We start from the raw sequence: 17,107 nt of genomic DNA, 5'->3' as shown, positions 1-17,107 counted from the left end.
CTCAGTAGAAAGACGATGATTGATTTGAAAAGAGGATGAGTCAATTCAGGATTAGTACATTTTGCAGGGTTCATTCAATATTCTATACATAACGATGATCTTATACATGCTAATATCATAACAATCAGAATAGTTAGCAATCAAGATTCCATGACTATGACTATGACGAGATCACTCACCTAATCATGCTTAAAACGAAGATGTTCTAGCCGCTGCTGCCTGCGCCTGAGCTTCCAACTTATCTTTATTCGCTTCCCTCCATTTCCTTATTTCCGTTTCCGACGCTATTATCCCTTGCATAGCTAATTCGGATCTGGCTTGACGACGTATCTCGTTTTCAGCTTCTCGAAGATGTGTTTCGTATTTTAATAGATGATTATCTGGAAAGGGCACCGAAGTTCAATCAATAATCCTTACATTGGGCTTGAATCCGGAAGATCCCCAAGTCCGAGGGGAATGCTAACTACAATGCACCTACCTGCTCCTACGACCAGACCGAAGATCGTTGCTACACCACACACTGATGTGAGCTGACATGCGGATAATTAGACATACACTGGTCGAGCAGCTCACCTGAACTAACAAGAAAAGCCTTTAAACCTAACGTCTGACGCCTATCATGGAATGACTCGTCAGCTACTGATATCGCCTGAGAAAGATGGTTGACAACATGGTTAACTCACGCAAAAGGTGGGTAAGAATAGTGACCTAAAGCACAAGCTATCGTCCCGTACACTGTCCATCTAGCTGCCCCCTGTCAAACAAACATTTAGCTCAAAGAGACATCGGGCACGTCCAACGGACGAGCTAATTCACCTGCATACCACCTGCCAGCTGTATCTCGTACTGCCCATAAAACTGTAAGCTGTTATATCACATAATAACGTATCACCTAGCTTACCGCTCGTTGTTGGTGCTCCTCCCTCCTCTGCTTCTCCTGTAGTGTCGCTGAATGGGGCATGATCGTGCTGATCTTCAAATAGATGTCCCTTTACTGTCAATATGTTGTTGTTTCTCTACAAAAGATTAGCCTGGTACCGAGGAGCATATGTGTGACTTTACTACCGAGTATCTGTCTCGAAGTTACTGGTACTCGCAGTGTGCGTAATGTAATCTCTCGTAAGTATTCTTCGGTCGAAGAGTCTTTTCTGTTCACGATCGAAGTTGAATCTTGCGAGTGGAGGTCGGAACCAGATTTACCCCGCATCGACTCCACATATTCTGTTCCACGTCATCACTTGCTGTTACTGTCAGACATCGACAAGACAGGAGGATGCTGGAGGAATATGGTGAAAAGTTACTTCCATAACCATCATTTCCTCCGAATTGTTGACCAGATCGGACACTGAAACACAGCGTGAAAGCAGGATCTCGGGAAAACAGTCATGAAACTCTCAAAGATCTTCTTCGCAGCGACTACCCTCTTGGGTGGTCTTATAGCTGCTCAAGCCAACGAAGGTACCGAAACATTCAGGTATGAGGTATGTCAGCTGCATCTCGATCTTGGACCCCCAGCAACGGTCACCTCAGCTAAATTTCCGTATTAGTCCGATATAACACGGCTTCGATCATTGGTAATTCACTCGTTATACTCGCATAAAGATGTCTTCCTCCGAGAATTACTCTCAAATGCGAACGATGCCTTGGAGAAACTACGATTGGTCTCTTTAACTGATCGATCAGTCTTATCAGCCGGAGAAGGAAACGTAACTGTAGAAGTGATTCCAAACCCTGATGAAAGTCTGTTAGAACCAAAGACAGGAAAGATCATAATTAGAGATACGGGTATAGGAATGAGTAAGGATGAATTAACAAGGAACCTAGGAACGATAGCTAGGAGCGGTACGAATGAGTTTTTAAAAAAGGCTGAGGAAGGACAGGGGGTTGATGGGAATCTGATTGGACAATTTGGTGAGTTGCAATCATGACCACATCTCTCGAGGGTCGTGCAGTGGCTGATCAAGTGGTACAAATATAGGTCTTGGTTTCTACAGTTGGTGAGCTAAGGTGTTACGCGAACGTTAATACATAGCTAACGATAAATACAGTTTCCTCGTCTCACCCACTGTCAAAGTATCTTCCCTACCGCCAGCTACTTCCTCCAATCCCGGTCCAATTCAGCACACTTTCGTATCGTACTCTACGGGAGACTCGTTCGAGGTTTACCCTGACCCTAGAGGTAACACACTGGGTAGAGGAACGGAAATAGTCCTGGAAATAGGCGAAGAAGAAGCAGAGTTCTTATCGATAGACAAATTGAAAAGCTTGATGTACGTTCAGCTGAGTGTTGACAGGAGCGTTGTCGCGTCCAGCTGATACTTATATGCCGATGCTGATGTAGTGAGAAACACTCGACTTTCTCGACTACTTTCCCTATTTACATTAAAGAACGAAAAATAACTAAAATACCCACTCCACCGCCTCAATCACCTGTTGAAGATGGTGATCCGGATGAATTTGCCCATGACCTTGAGACTGATGAGACTACCCCAAAGGAGGATAGTATCACAGAGGCAGAGGAGGAGAATTGGATAAGGGTAAATGACAAAGCACCCATATGGATGAGGTGAGCGGTTGATCCAGCGGAAACTTCCCTGAATACCCTATTCAGACTGGAGCTGATATGAAGAGTTGTGACACCACAGAGATCCCAAAGAGGTCAGTGATGAAGAATATAAAGCGTTCTATCAAGCCGTTTCGAAGGACGATCAAGGTGAACCATTAGGTTGGTCACACTTCAAGGTAAGCTGTAGCGTCTTCTCATAGCTCCGAGTAACGGTGGAAAACATACGTAGCTGACTATATCTATTTAGGGTGATACCGGCTCTGGGGTTTCTTTCAGGACAATCATGTACATTCCTTCTTCCCTACCCAAGGATTTCTGGTCGAAGATGACAAGCGGGATCAACAATGTTCGATTGATGGTGAAGAGGGTATTCATCACTGATGATCTGGGAGAAGATTTCATGCCTAGATGGTTGAGCTACTTGAAAGTTACAGTGGATGGTGAGGGTTGGAAGCGTGTGAGCTAGCTGATTGGACGCTGATGGATCTCTTGCAAATGTATGATAGCCGATGACCTTCCGTAAGTTGTCGTATAGGACCCGTTTCGGATAATTGGAATTTACATATGCTTGTCTCATATAGCCTCAACGTATCTAGAGAAACTCTGCAGAATAATCGATTCCTTTCACAACTCCAACGGATCTTGGTCAGAAAGGCTCTCGACCTATTCACCAAAGTCTCGAATGACCAGCCTGGGAAGTACAAAGAAATTGCTAAAATGTACGGCAATGCGTTGCGAATCGGATTGATGGAGACTCCAAAGGATAAATTGAAGATTGCTAGACTGTTGAGATTTGAGAGTACCAGAAGTAACTATACTACTCTCGAAGAGGTGAGTGACGCATTCGTCATTCACAGCTTTGGTGTGATACTAACACGATTATCGTCGGTAGTACGTTGAGAACCGAAAGGAAGGTCAAAAGCAAATGTACTATATCGCAGGTGTTGGAGAGACCGCCAGAGATCTAGCTAAATCACCATTCGTGGAGAAATTGCATGCTAGAGGATATGAGGTCCTGTTATTGAATTTACCGTCAGATGAACCTATGATGGCGGCTTTGGACCAATTCATGTGAGTCCATCATATGGTCAGCTTATATTACAAATAACTAATTGTTATATTCATGCAGGGGAATGACCACCCAAGATGTATCCAAGAAAGGACTGAAATTCGGAGACGAAGACGAAGATGAAGCTGAGAAGAAGGAGTTGGAAGCTCAGAAGATCGCTTTCCGACCTTTGATCGAGTGGCTGAAGAAGGACCTAGCTGGGCAGATCAATGATGGTAAGTCATTTTGATTTAATTGATTATTTGAATTGAGACTGTATGGGGGCATTAATCTTTGGGTGATAGTCACCGTTACGAACCGACTTGTCACTTCACCCTGTACGATCATTGTTGATTCGTGGGGATGGTCGGCGAATATGCAGAGAATCATGTCCGCTCAGACTGATTCTCAGGATGACCCAATGTTCAACATGATGAAGAATCTTCCGAAAGTCTTGGAAATCAATCCGAAATCACCACTTATTGAGGGTCTACTGGAGAAAGTACTTGACTTGCCTCAGCCTGATGATGATGAGGAGGATGGAGATGCAAAGAGGACTAGTGAGGAAGAGGAGGAGTTAAGAGAGACTGTTAGAATCTTGTTTGACACTAGTTTGGTAAGGAGTGGATTTAGCGTGGCAGATCCTACAACGTATGTCATCTTCCTCTACATCGGCCTGTCGCGCCTCATTTCTTTCTATATTCCGTTCCGTTTGGTCCCTTTCCTCTCTTTCTTCTTGATTATGAACACCCGTCATTTGTCACACCTCGAGCTCGGAACTTGATTCACGCTGACTAAATTGTTTCTACTTGTTTAGCTACTTCGAACGAGTCGAGGCCCTTCTACGAAGATCACTGGGCGTATCACTTTCAGCCAAACCCGAGATTCATATCAGACCTGCTCCACCAACCGCTGCAGGGCCCATACCAGAGGATGAAGAAGCAGAAGAGCAGAAGATTGAATTTGATCCGAATGATATGCAAGACATGTTGGGTGATCCAAGTCAATGGGCTGATTGGCAGGATATCAAAAAGCAGATGGGGGTTGAACATGATGAGTTATAGAGACGTAGTGAATTGGTCAAGCGAAGGGAACGGGTTCGGATTGTCATTGCAAGGTGAAGTTATCTTGCGAAATGAAATTGGGAAAGGTGAGAAGGTGCAGGGATATAAGTAGATAACTACATTGCTGGTAGATTGCTTGAATATGCATGGTTAAGCCATATTGACGTACTCGTCATATCTGCTCGACGCATAGAGTCCTTAGCGCTAACGCAGTATTCGTCTTCTCATCTTTGATTAATGATGCTACTTGTTTGAACTTTCCGTTATTTGCATCGCCTAGATGACAAGGACAGAAACAAGGTATCAGCGAAGGATGCAAAAGCTTGTAACGACAGTCGAACAATGGAAAGCAGCTTGTTTGTCCACCACACTGTTAGAAGACCCAATCATGTCTGATTACACGTACCTAGTAGTTCGAAGATCATACTCTCGCTAGTAGTTATTTTCGCCCCAGCCAGTTCCATCCTCCTCAAAGCTATCGCGATCTCAGGTTTGTTGCAGGATGACACCGCATCTGCGAGTACAAATACCTCTGGTTGAGTGGGTAATTTCAGCAGGTCGAGGGTAGTCTGAAGAACGCAAACGTGAGACTAGATTTAGATGCCTATTGTCAATGCTCTCCGTCCTCTGTCATGAGAAAATGGGTAATATGATATGACTCACCTCTATACCAGTCACGATGTACGTGTCGAATTGACCCTTGTCAATATCATATTTTGTACCTTCAGTGATCATTGAGAACTACAACCGTACTCAGAAACCTTAGCCTAGACTCGATCCAAGATTATTGAGGCTGTTGTAAAGCTTACCTTGGTCTTAGGATATGTACCTAGATGTCTTGCAGGGTGAAGTAGATTTGTAATTTCGTGTATCGTCGATCCCAGAGCTATGGCCAAAAACGAAGGTATGTCATGTCAGCTTCTATTTTTGTACATATGCTCACTAAATGGACTGACCTTTCGGGTTTTGTTCAGTTACCAGAGTGTGAAGCTTGATCTCGACTCATCAGCATAGGTGAGACTCCCCCGCCAATAGAGTGGTATCCACAAGACTTACTTTCAATATCTACCGATCAAATCAAATCAGCTCATTAGCCTTATGACAACAGTAGTATGGGTGAAACAGTACACACCTTGGCCACTTCCATCATCTTACATATTGTGTTCTTCATGTAATCGAACCCATATATCGCTGATCCTATCAAGACTGTATTCGTCAGCAGACAGACGTTGCGAGATAGGGATTGGGATACCGACTGAACCGTTCTTGAACATCACAGATCAGTAGTAACGATTTTCTTGCGGCCATGGTATACGACCGTCATATGGCAGTTTGTTATGATGTCCGAGTAGATCCAAGACTAGCTACTTATAGCTCGATAAGATTGGGTGAGATAGAACATCTCGAGAGGTAATGAGAGATATCTGATCTATGAGAACAACTGGCAGCAGCACATACCAACCCAATCACGGATGAAGACGACAGGTTAAGCGGACCGGTCGGGGACCATTTTAGCCGAGACCGAGACCCGATAGGGATATACAGTAACAAGGTGTGCTGTCCCCCAGTCCATCACCTCTGTATCATATTCATCCTCACTTGCACACTCCAGCACAGAACCAAGATACTATACTGTCTGATCTCTAGAAGAAAGACGTCAAAAAGCAAGATCAATCGTCGACATACAATGCGTTCCCAATGACCTTCATTTCTCGTCGCCTTCCCCTCCTTTCATACCACTCTTCGTCGTATCAATCCTTTATAGCGGATCGTCATAACTGTGACCGCGATACTTGGAAGAAGGACTGTCTGACTTCCTTTCATAGTACTCTCCTATATCTCCTTTCACGAACTATAGACACGACATGTAGGGATAGACTGGCTGACTTGACATGGCATATAAGGACTGCTACGACTAATTGATCAATTGATCGGATCATCCCCCCGCTTGCCGTCTAACGTAGAATAATACTAAACTAAGGAAAATTACTCTCATTCTCTCTACTAGACTTACGATATTGATCCTACAACTTCCAGAGAATCGAGTTTGCGACTGTACGGAAATATCACCCCGATATGGGTATCACCTCTGCAACATGGTCAAAAGTGGTTGACATCACTTGTATCTCCATAGTCCTTCTTGCTCTGTTGGTATCGCTTGCCACGCTTGTTTCCTCATGTTACAACAACAACAAACAAGGTAGAATCAAACTACCCGATAAATCGTCAGAACAAGAAATCGCGACAAAGAAAGATGAATTGAATGCGAAATTACGTGATCAAGTACCAAAAGACCTGACTGAGGAAGGAGAGCCTGTCGAAGTAGAGACCTTCTGGAGGAAGGTGAGTAGACACTCCTTCTCGAATGGATTTCCCTCTATGCTGAGATTTACCTAACCATGTCTGTTGCAGGTATTATTCCCAAAATGTCTTCTCTTATTTGCGACTCTTGGTATCATTGGCCTACAAATTTACACTGTTATTAAACATCGACCGATCTTATCTGACCATCTTGGTGTTACAATTTTCATTCTAGAAGGCATTACATCAGTCTATCTCCTTTGTTTAGCTTCCGTCTATCTACTCACCAAAAGCATATCCACTCATAAATCACTTACCAATCACATATTCACCATATCAAGTTTTATGCTTGCTCACCTTTACTTCCAGATTATAGGAAGATACCTATTCAACTACGAATCTGCATACTCACTCGTTCATTGGACACGGTATGCTCTCTTGGGAGGATACTTGATACATGTCCTAATCGGTGGGAATATACTTACAAGCCCTAATTTGTATATCGACTTGACTCCAATGTACTCTAAGTCAGTCACGAACCTCTTGAAAGAAGATCCAACTATTGGTAGTCATCAACATCAATCTGGAAATATAATCGAACAAGAAACAACCACAATATTTAGTCAATTATTGTTCGGTTTCGTATTTCCAATGATCATGAAGACCTCAGCTAAAGATCAAGTTGATATTACGGATTTACCTGCTACTGCGAAAGATCTACGAACTCAAAACATCTATCATCAGACTATGACTTCGAACGAAGATGGAAGTAAGCTGAAATGGGAGAATCACAAGACTTGGTCTTTGTTGTATACTGTTTGGTGGCCTCAGAAATTAACTGTTGCTAAAGGTGAGTTGGTCAGAAATGATCCCAAGATCATGATTTAGCGACGTCGTGGCTGGATCTAAATTGATGTTCGCGTTTGGATAGCATTTGGCTACTCGATCGCTGCCTGTCCATTATGGTATATCCCCCACGTATGTTTACAACAAATCTTATCTGTTCTGGATGATCCCAATTCATCCAGGAACGCGGCGATTGCTTTCGCTTCATTGATGGTGATCACGACTTTCGGGAGCAAAGTCATGGCCATGAGACAATATAACCTGTAAGTGAATGGTGAGATCCTTAACGACTGGAGCAAGACTGATAAGACGACTGTGCCAATAGGCAAACGGCTTATGGCGGACCGAGAATCAACAGCCACACTTCTTTTCTCCTGTTCCAGTAGGTGACGAATAAGAATACCAATCAGAGCCGAAAACTTGCTAATGATGTTTTTCATCTGACAGAAAAGTACTCACCAGAAACCTGTTCGCAGCAAGTGATAAGGAAGATGGCGGGAAAGTGGTACACACTAAAGCTGATATCCTCAATCTTACCTCATCTGATGCTTCTAGTGTACAAAGAATAGGTTGGACAGGTAGTGAGCTGTTTCAAGCCCTGTTGGAGTTAGCACTTGGATGCGGGTATATTTGGATGTTGCTCGGTAAGTCGCAATACATATTCGGACCCCAACGAGTATTTGACTCCATGTTTATCGTGACAGGTACATCGGGAATGTGGGGATTTGCCACATTGATATTCACCTGTCCATCTGCTTATTTCCTTACCAAATGGGAGTATCAAGTGTTCGAGAAGCGTCTGGCGATAAGGGACGAAAGAGTGTCTTTGATGCAGGAGGCTATCCAAGCGATATCAATGATTAAGATGATGGCTACGGAGAAGTTCTGGTTCAAGAGAATTAACAGTGTCAGGAAAAGGGAGTTCAAAAAATTGATTTCGGCTCAACTTGTAGGTTATGGATCCAGTTTATTATAGTAAGTCAGGAACATTTGTCTTTGGCCTCGGATATTGGTTTGCGGAAGGGACCTCCAGCTGACGCTAAATATCCTATAGCACCGCTGCTCCAGTCATCTTGGTGATTGTCTCTTTCGCTCATTATACACTTGTGGCTAAGAAAGAACTTAATGCGACTATTGCATTTGTGAGTTGATCTACCTGTACACCTGGGTCATTGAGATATGAACAAAAGATAACACTTCATCCTCATAGACATCGATCGCTGTATTCGATGGTAAGTCACATGCTGTCGGTGAGGTCATATGTACAAGATAGCTCTAACATTCTGTTTCACAGAACTTCGAGTGGCCCTGTTCAACCTCCCATCCACTATCGCCGAACTCCTGCAAGACATCCTCGGAGCCAAGCGAATTGCCAATTTCCTTACCAACACCGATGTCCAATACCTTTCCGAAGCAGCAGATCAAGATCCATCCAATGAAGACGAACCGTTATATGTGAAAGGTACAGTCGCATGGGATACACCGAAACCTTATAACCCATCTACTACTACCGCAGCCGGGGACAACAATTCGGGAACTTCAACCCCATCTGAAAATACTGTTGGCTTTAGACTTCAAAATTTGGATGTAGAATTTCCTCGGGGTAAATTTACGTTGGTTTCTGGAAAGTTCGGTTCGGGGAAATCATTACTTCTGCTTGCCCTTTTAGGCGAAGCTAGATTGATAGAAGGGAAGATATCGTATACTGTTTCTCCTGTCATGGATCTTAAGGAGTTGGATGGGAAGGATTGGAGTTTGGTGAAACGCGCGGTGGCTTATGTGCCGCAGGTGAGTTTCCCAATGAGCATTTCTGGAATGGCACGTTAGAAAGCGCTGATTGCCGTTTCCATGGTAGATACCTTGGTTGTTGAGTCAAAGCATTCGGTGAGGAGGTCGCGAAAACTATCTTGCTACTTACTAAATACTGATGATCGAGGTGATCAAGGGACAATATCCTTTTTGGCCTACCACTCGACATAGAGCGATACCGGGCGGTATGCTTTGCCACTGGTCTGATGCCTGATTTGGAGCTCTTAGAAGATGCTGATCTGACTGAAATTGGAGAACGGTGAGTCGGATTGAGGTGCAAATGCTGATGGTATAAACGTTCTGGCTAATACTGACGTGCTAAAATGCAGTGGCAAGATTCTATCAGGAGGCCAAAAAGCCAGAGGTAGGTTGCTGCTTCATATGAATCAGGGAAGAAACTGGATGCTCAATATCCTGATCACCTATAGTCAGTCTTGCCCGAGCTGTTTACTCCCGAGCCTCAACACTTCTTTTAGACGACGTGATCTCCGCTGTCGACGCACAAACATCCAAACACATCGTTAAACACTGTTTCAAATCCCCTTTACTAGCGGGTCGGACGGTGATCATCGCCTCGCATGCTATCGAAGCTTTGGCACCTCTGGCCCATCATTCGATCTACCTCGAAGATGGACAATGTATGTTCGATGGAACGGGTAGGGAATTACTGGATAGTGAATACATGTCGCATCTCAAGACGGAATCTAGGATGCCTAGTAGGATGCCATCGAGAATGCCAAGTATGATTAATTTATCCGATCAAACTCAAAATGAAAATGCTTTGATATCGAAAGAAGTAACGGAGAGAGTTGAAAAAAATGAAGTATCCGAAATATCCATGGAACAAGCTTCGAAATTCGAAATCAAAATTGCAATCCCCAAAACGCCCAAACAATTGATTTTGGAGGAACAGAGAGTGACGGGTACGGTCGATTTGAAACATTGGTACAACCTCTTAGCACTAAATGGCGGGGGGCTTTACTGGACACTCGTAATTCTGTTGATGTTGGCTAGTACATTGACTCCTATATCTGAAAGAACTGTCCTATCGTGAGTGGCTACACCATTACCCTAAAATATCGCCAAGACACTGATGAATATGCTTAATTAGTCTTTGGACTGGTACGGAAGACGGTGGCAAGGCGTCCGAGGAGCATAGTGTTATCTTCTGGGTCTCTCTATATGCCATTGTAAGTCTGCAGCCCGTTTCCATCTGCTAATTTAGTCAGACTGCTTATTATGATTTGCATCTTTGTAGCTTTCGATGACCCGAGTCATCTTTGGAATCTTGTTTCAATGCTCCAGGTTCTTCGGTGGTATGAGAGCTATGAAGCTTGTAAGTGTGCTCACGGTCAGCATATTGGGATATCCAGGTACAATATGAACAGCATTGACCAAGACTTAATGTAGATTCACGGTCAAATGCTTGAATCTTTGTTACGTTCCAAGATGATATTCTTTACCAAAACTCGAGCCGGATCAATTGTTCAGAGATTTGGGAAAGACCTGGTGAGTTGAAACATCTGTGTCACTACCAGCATGAACTCATATGATGCTATTCCAGAACGATATACTCGATTGTTCTGAGCTGTTGGGGGAATTTGCAGAAGGAGCGATGAATGGTAAGAGCTGCTTTCCCGGATGATTCTATTGTACATCAGCAGCTGACAACGAACGTAGTGATTATAAGCTTGCTCTCGGTGTCAATATATGGTGGATGGGTATTCGCGTTTGTCGCTGTGGCTTTAACAGTAGCATCTTGGGGACCTGTGAGTGTATTGACCAATTTCTTTGAGTAGTCTACGTTCTGAGGGACGTTCTGACTATTAACGTGTCTAGGCGAGATGGTACAGAGCTTCGTCCAGACAAGTCAGAAGACTCCAAGCCATAATTCCTGGTCCTATTAATGCCATCTACGGCGAGACTGTCGCTGGTACTTCCGTTATCAGAGCTTTCGGTGCTCAGTCAGTCTTCATTGATGGTGAGTGGTCCTCGATCGTTCAGGGGAGCTGGGTAGAGCTGATGGCTGCTCGCGTATAAAGATCTAATGAGATGGACTAATATGAAGATCACCGCAATGGTATGGACAATCGCTATTTCTCGATGGCTTTACAGTATGTCGACTTTTACTTTCGATGTCTGAAGGTTGATATGAGCCAGTAACGCTGTGTACTGACTATTCTGGTCTCCGTTATCACATTTTTTAGTCAGTTTCCAGATATTCGATTCGATCCTTCGAATCACCGCCCTGACCCTCCTCCTCACCAGGTCGAGCACAGCAGGCGCATCAGCAGGATTCGTCCTGACATTTGTAGGAACAGTATCAAGTAATATGAATTGGATTTTGATCCAGATGCGTAATTTCGAATGGAAAGGTGTTTCTCTCGAGAGGGCCTCGGAATATCGTACGCTCGAAAGGGAAGATGGACCTTCGCTCGATCCGGAGGATGCTAGTCTCCCACAATGGGATAAAGACGAGTCTGCCGAAGATCACGAGACGAATGATCTTGAAGGCAGGTTAGACCTTGGCCTATGGCCCGAACATGGTGCTTTGAATGTGAAAGATTTGTGTGTCAGATATGGTCCGGATATGCCTGAGATCTTACATGATGTTTCGTTTGAAGTGGCTGGACGCCAAAGGGTTGGTATAGTCGGTGCTACAGGTGGTGGGAAATCAACTTTGGCAAAAGCCTTCTTCTCGTTTGTGGACGTTACTAAAGGGAAGATAGAGATCGATGGAAAGGGTGAGTATTTCTCTACGCTCATATTTGATCCTTTTAGGTATTTTAAAATTTGCTCACATATTCTCTGGCCTTTTGTAGATACATCGAAAATCCCATTAGGTCAAGTCCGTTCGAAGCTCGGTATCATCGCCCAAGATCCAATCTTGCTCTCCGGATCATTACGTTTGAACCTCGATATTGAAGGAGAATACTCAGATGAGCAATTGTACGATGCGTTACACCAAGTGCAGCTTTTGAAGAAGAACGATTCACCTTCTTCAGCGCCTGCTTCTATCGATGAACGAGCGAGTGGGTCAGAAACTGCTGCTGATAATGTTAATGCCAGTCAACAGGATAATATATTCAAGAATTTGGATTATGATATCAAAGGTGGTGGTGAAAAGTGAGCATTCAGCCCTCAACACAAATGTCGTGACAACATGGTGGCTGATCCGGTAACCCGAGTAGCCTCTCAGCCGGTCAAAAACAACTTGTTGTTCTAGCCCGAGCATTATTGAAGAAACATCGAGTGCTGATATTAGACGAAGCTACTGCGTCTATCGATTCAGCCACAGATGCAGAGATCAGTAGGGTCGTACATGAAGAATTCACTGATGCGACTGTATTGATCATTGCACATCGATTGAGGGTGCGTAAAAACAAAAAATCGAATCCAAGTGTAATTATTTCCCGAGGATCAGCTGACACCACCCAATCATGTAGACTATCATGCCATGTTCCAAGATTCTCGTGATGGACCAAGGCCAACTAATCCAACAAGGCTTACCCAACCAATTGATCCATCAAGAAGGTAAATTCAAGGAATTGTGCATGGCAGCTGGTTTAGAAGAGTATGAACATCTAGTCCAATTGGCTGAGAATCATTCGACCGGTGGATATACTTCGCAAGGTGGTCAATTGGTTGATATCTAGTTGGACGATTCCCTCAATCACTTTCTGATCGGAAAGACACCCTCAGCAGAAAACACGAAACAGAAAGAATATCATATCGTATTTCGAGTAATTGATCTGATTCTCCCTAATTACCCATCCTCCAATCCTGCACAACTGCTTTCTTCACATTTGATACTCATTAGTACATCTTCCATGCATATGAGCTTTGTATACACGTACAACACCATTGAGGCAAGGAAGTCTCAACATTTGCCTATAAAATATTGATGACAATGTTTGGATAATGTCAAGAGCGGAACGAGCCCATCTCATCGTATATTCCCCCTACCCCACACATGGGATCGGCCATGTATGGAGCCAAGAGGGAGATGAATGGGTCAGAAATGCTCTTCATTTGATATTCCGCGGGTATCGTCATGTCCACTCCGTCCTGGGTGATTGTCCCTTATGCAACCTCAGGAAAGAGGAAGCATAATTCAGGATGGGACGAAGGGATTTTTTGATGAAAGTCAACTGAATGACTCTGGAAGCCCCGGTTGATTAAAAGGTAAAAGAGAAAAAAGTAAATGAGAACCACTAAGCAGAGCCTTCAGAACAACAATCGAGAGACTATAGCCAAAAGCCGTTAGAGTACTGTGAGAGTTTCAGTAGGATTCCTATCGGATATACAATCAGCGATTGGAGGATGTCAGTACTACCGCATGATACAACATCTTGCATTCGTTTCGTCATTCTATCGTATCGCCAGACTACCACCTACTGCCCGGACCTTGCTGGAGCCATCCCACAAGATCAGGACTCAGGAGACCAGTAGCAGCCGTTAACACCTGAAGTCTTTGTCAGCTGATGTTATTTCCACCGAAATATCAGATAGCTCACCTTCGAAGCCATCTCTTTACCTCCGCCATCCCATGTCTTACCTAAGATAGGCCGTAACACTTCCCCTACAAGTCTGATCACCAGCTCCCTAGTCTCCTGAGGCGCTTCTCTTCTCCATAAAGCCATGTTCTTGATCAACTTGATACGTCGTGTGAGATACCTTTCCATAGCTGGACGAGAAGCAGGATCAAACGCTGGGGGAGGTATCGATCCCAATGCGAGGATAGATGAAATTGTTGAGGAAAGGGATAAGAGGTGTTCGTGATATACACCCAGTACTGCTTTCAACAGGGTCTACAAGAAGTGTTAGCTGGTTCATTCGGTAGCTGTATATCGTTCAATCTACTCACAGTGTACTTCCTACTATCCTTGCCCATCATCTCCCTCACCACGTCAACTAGATCCACCGCTCTTCTCGTCTGTCCCATCGAGTACGGATCATATGCTCCAGCTTCGAAGGCTTTGATAAGTAGCGGGACAACGGCAGAAGACACCATAGAAGCGACAAGATCTCCATCTGGTCCAAGAGGAGGCTCATCGTCGAGGTCCATATCGTCGTCTTCAGGTTGTTCAGTACGAGGTAGAGGTGGATGAGAATAATGATGAAGGGAATGGAACCATGAGAACGAGTCTAGGGTCTTTGAGCTCTGGAGGTAAATCTGTCAGATATCATGGCTTGTGATTCCCTTGGACACTTGAGCTGAACTCACCCTTAGAGGCTCCCATCCAACCATTTCACCCCTCGCCCAGAACTCCCAAGCCTGGACTAATGCCAAACCACCAAACGCATTTACGTACTCTTCTTCGTATCTCTTTCTCCAACCACCAAATCTCACCATCAGACCTTTCTCGGGATCACGGAAATCTTCCGCTTTCACATCATCCAGCAGGGCGTGAACTCTCCTTTCCAAATGTACTTGAGCAGATCGATAGTCCTCTTGATCCCCTTCAGCAAGACTTGAATCCGTCGAATACCCTTGTTCCTCGGTGATCGATTTGGTGGACCTTGCTCGACGTTTTCCTCTTCTTGCTATTCGCTGATCTCTGCGTATCTTACGTCTTATCGAACTTGGTCCAGCTTCCGATTCGGTCGAACGACCAAATTCGTCCTTCTCATCTTCTTCCGTATTCGGAGCAGGAACACCCAAGAACAGAGATAAATCATCGCTATCATCTGCAGAGCGACGGGAGTTGACCATCTGCGCACGTTCCTTGAAATGAGCTATAGAGTCGGTTTCGATATTCTCCAATTTCGGGTACTAGTATTCAAATTTTCGTCAGTCGAAACGATGAAAAAATTTGGGCAGCATGACATACCTTTTCCTCTAGGAAGCCACCCAGCATCTCCACCCAATTCCTGAACTCCTCGACCCATTCTCTCTTTCCTTCCACTTTCTCCACTTCTAGCTTGAGTTCCCGCTCCTCCTGCTCCAGAGAAGTCAAGTCTCGTGCTACCGTCTCCAAATTACGGACATTGGTCGACTTATCGACTTGAAGATCAGCCAGAGATTTCGCTAGTCGAGCTTGAGCGGATGATATGGTCGGTATGGGTCGAGCAGTTGGTACTGTAGAGCATGACGTTAGTTTCCATCCCAAAAAATAGAAGAGGGCTAGAAGCGGTCACTCAGACTCACTTGGCGCAGGTTTGTATCCCTGCTTTGTCATTTTCTCCGGCTTTTCGTCTTCCCATCTACCAGCTCTGTGGGCTTGTGCTCGTTCCCATTCCAACGTTTCTTCATCTTCGGCTTCCCTATAGCTCCATCGCATTAGCATTAACCGCAGGTAACGTTGTGACCGAACGAAACGACTCACCTTTCAGCGATCAGTTCACCTATTTCTCCCTTCAGCCTCCTCGCAGCAGCCTTATTAGCCTCTCTACCAAGATACAGTTTATCTTTCGCCTCAGTATATTCAGCCATGTCTGCAATTGGACCGTTGATTAGCGTAAATCACATATAAAGAATACAATCAGCTCACCTTCATCCCCATCTCCTTCTTCATCATCTTCCCTCATCAATCTACTCTCAGGATGTGGACCAGAATCACCGTCGTATATCGCGAGTTTCCCACTACCTAACGAAATATAATCTTCACCCATCCCACCATGTTTTGAACTTTCCAGCGCTGCCTGTCGTTTCGCTTTCGCAGCCGCTATAGCAGCTGTGTCCGGTATCCCAGGGGTAGTATCCTCTATTATCGATGTCGAATATTTATCTCTAGCAATCTTGCTCAGTCCATTCGAATCAACATCTTCGTCTTCATCATCTTGAATCTCTGTCGTACGTGGTGCTCGAGTTGGCGTGGAGGCTTTCAACTCCGACAGATATTCTCTCGAATACAAGCCATTTCCATTTCCATTCCCACTTCCGGATCCTGTTGGTGTAGAAGTACTAGAAGAAGGAATGGATGGATTGGGCAATTTGATAGATTGTGATAAAAGACTTTTCTTAGGTTTGAAAGGTTCACTTCCTCCTGCTTCTTCTTCACCACCACCGAAGCTTAATCTACTTCCAGAACTCTTAGATTTCCCGCCTGTACGCTGTTTATCCTTCTTCTGAGCTTTCTTACGCTCCATTATACTACCACTTGACTCGTCCGGATCCACCTCCATACTGATATCTCCCATGGCATCGTCGGCGGTCACACTGCTCTTGGCTAATGGTGAGCCTGTGTTGGTCGATTCTGGTAGGTCCGAGTCCCTTGTTCGCAGGGAGGGACGGGACTTTGCCCTTTTAATGAACATGTTGGGCTTTTGAATGCGAAGGTGAGAAGTGTAAAATAGCTAGATGGATTTCATGTCATTCGACTAATTTTGAGGTTGTTGGGTGGCCAAGTCAACGTGAGAGAAGCATATCTAGGCGCGTGCAATTGTCCAGGCGAGTTGCACATGCCTAACTTACAGGTCCGATCTGATTCCAGCAAAGTGTGGTTGATTTATCTTGAAGCGATTTCCGGA

At 44.5% G+C, this 17,107-nt stretch overlaps 5 protein-coding genes across 5 annotated transcripts; 2 read left to right on the top strand and 3 right to left on the bottom strand.

Moving 5' to 3' along the window:
• Nucleotides 1-189: 189 nt before the first annotated feature.
• On the bottom strand, nucleotides 190-961 carry I203_102947 (uncharacterized protein; the record flags this gene model as incomplete). The annotated part of the gene is made up of 6 exons (XM_019147227.1): nucleotides 190-380; nucleotides 479-508; nucleotides 574-614; nucleotides 684-754; nucleotides 817-846; nucleotides 902-961. 6 exons carry the CDS (start codon nucleotides 959-961, stop codon nucleotides 190-192), a joined length of 423 nt encoding a protein of 140 aa, XP_019003777.1.
• A 424-nt stretch (nucleotides 962-1,385) lies between these two features.
• Nucleotides 1,386-4,678, top strand: I203_102946 (uncharacterized protein; the record flags this gene model as incomplete). Its single annotated transcript, XM_019147226.1, has 13 exons — nucleotides 1,386-1,481; nucleotides 1,548-1,911; nucleotides 1,979-1,997; nucleotides 2,049-2,270; nucleotides 2,342-2,566; nucleotides 2,646-2,742; nucleotides 2,814-3,006; nucleotides 3,073-3,085; nucleotides 3,148-3,397; nucleotides 3,459-3,637; nucleotides 3,696-3,850; nucleotides 3,920-4,265; nucleotides 4,432-4,678. 13 exons carry the CDS (start codon nucleotides 1,386-1,388, stop codon nucleotides 4,676-4,678), a joined length of 2,406 nt encoding a protein of 801 aa, XP_019003776.1.
• Nucleotides 4,679-4,850: 172 nt separating this feature from the next.
• On the bottom strand, nucleotides 4,851-5,986 carry I203_102945 (uncharacterized protein; the record flags this gene model as incomplete). The annotated part of the gene is made up of 8 exons (XM_019147225.1): nucleotides 4,851-4,954; nucleotides 5,085-5,268; nucleotides 5,342-5,419; nucleotides 5,488-5,564; nucleotides 5,635-5,668; nucleotides 5,735-5,743; nucleotides 5,811-5,875; nucleotides 5,935-5,986. The coding sequence occupies 8 exons, from the start codon at nucleotides 5,984-5,986 to the stop codon at nucleotides 4,851-4,853; spliced, it is 603 nt and encodes a 200-aa protein (XP_019003775.1).
• Nucleotides 5,987-6,754: 768 nt separating this feature from the next.
• I203_102944 (uncharacterized protein) lies at nucleotides 6,755-13,290 on the top strand (the record flags this gene model as incomplete). Its single annotated transcript, XM_065517210.1, has 25 exons — nucleotides 6,755-7,021; nucleotides 7,091-7,829; nucleotides 7,911-8,088; nucleotides 8,151-8,207; nucleotides 8,273-8,469; nucleotides 8,530-8,800; nucleotides 8,880-8,967; nucleotides 9,036-9,057; nucleotides 9,120-9,613; nucleotides 9,681-9,709; nucleotides 9,771-9,893; nucleotides 9,964-9,998; nucleotides 10,063-10,684; nucleotides 10,746-10,824; nucleotides 10,893-10,970; nucleotides 11,045-11,143; nucleotides 11,199-11,256; nucleotides 11,315-11,403; nucleotides 11,474-11,615; nucleotides 11,677-11,748; nucleotides 11,842-12,087; nucleotides 12,148-12,378; nucleotides 12,457-12,760; nucleotides 12,826-13,006; nucleotides 13,081-13,290. 25 exons carry the CDS (start codon nucleotides 6,755-6,757, stop codon nucleotides 13,288-13,290), a joined length of 4,911 nt encoding a protein of 1,636 aa, XP_065374028.1.
• A 731-nt stretch (nucleotides 13,291-14,021) lies between these two features.
• On the bottom strand, nucleotides 14,022-16,894 carry I203_102943 (uncharacterized protein; the record flags this gene model as incomplete). The annotated part of the gene is made up of 8 exons (XM_019147223.1): nucleotides 14,022-14,099; nucleotides 14,152-14,445; nucleotides 14,502-14,798; nucleotides 14,862-15,410; nucleotides 15,469-15,716; nucleotides 15,786-15,901; nucleotides 15,964-16,072; nucleotides 16,129-16,894. The coding sequence occupies 8 exons, from the start codon at nucleotides 16,892-16,894 to the stop codon at nucleotides 14,022-14,024; spliced, it is 2,457 nt and encodes an 818-aa protein (XP_019003773.1).
• Nucleotides 16,895-17,107: the final 213 nt, after the last annotated feature.

Source organism: Kwoniella mangroviensis (assembly GCF_000507465.2).
Source record: "Kwoniella mangroviensis CBS 8507 chromosome 1 map unlocalized Ctg01, whole genome shotgun sequence".
In the NCBI taxonomy this organism is placed as follows: domain Eukaryota; kingdom Fungi; phylum Basidiomycota; class Tremellomycetes; order Tremellales; family Cryptococcaceae; genus Kwoniella; species Kwoniella mangrovensis.
The sequence above is the reverse complement of the archived record's forward strand: the minus strand, read 5'-3'. Positions and strand labels throughout refer to the sequence as shown.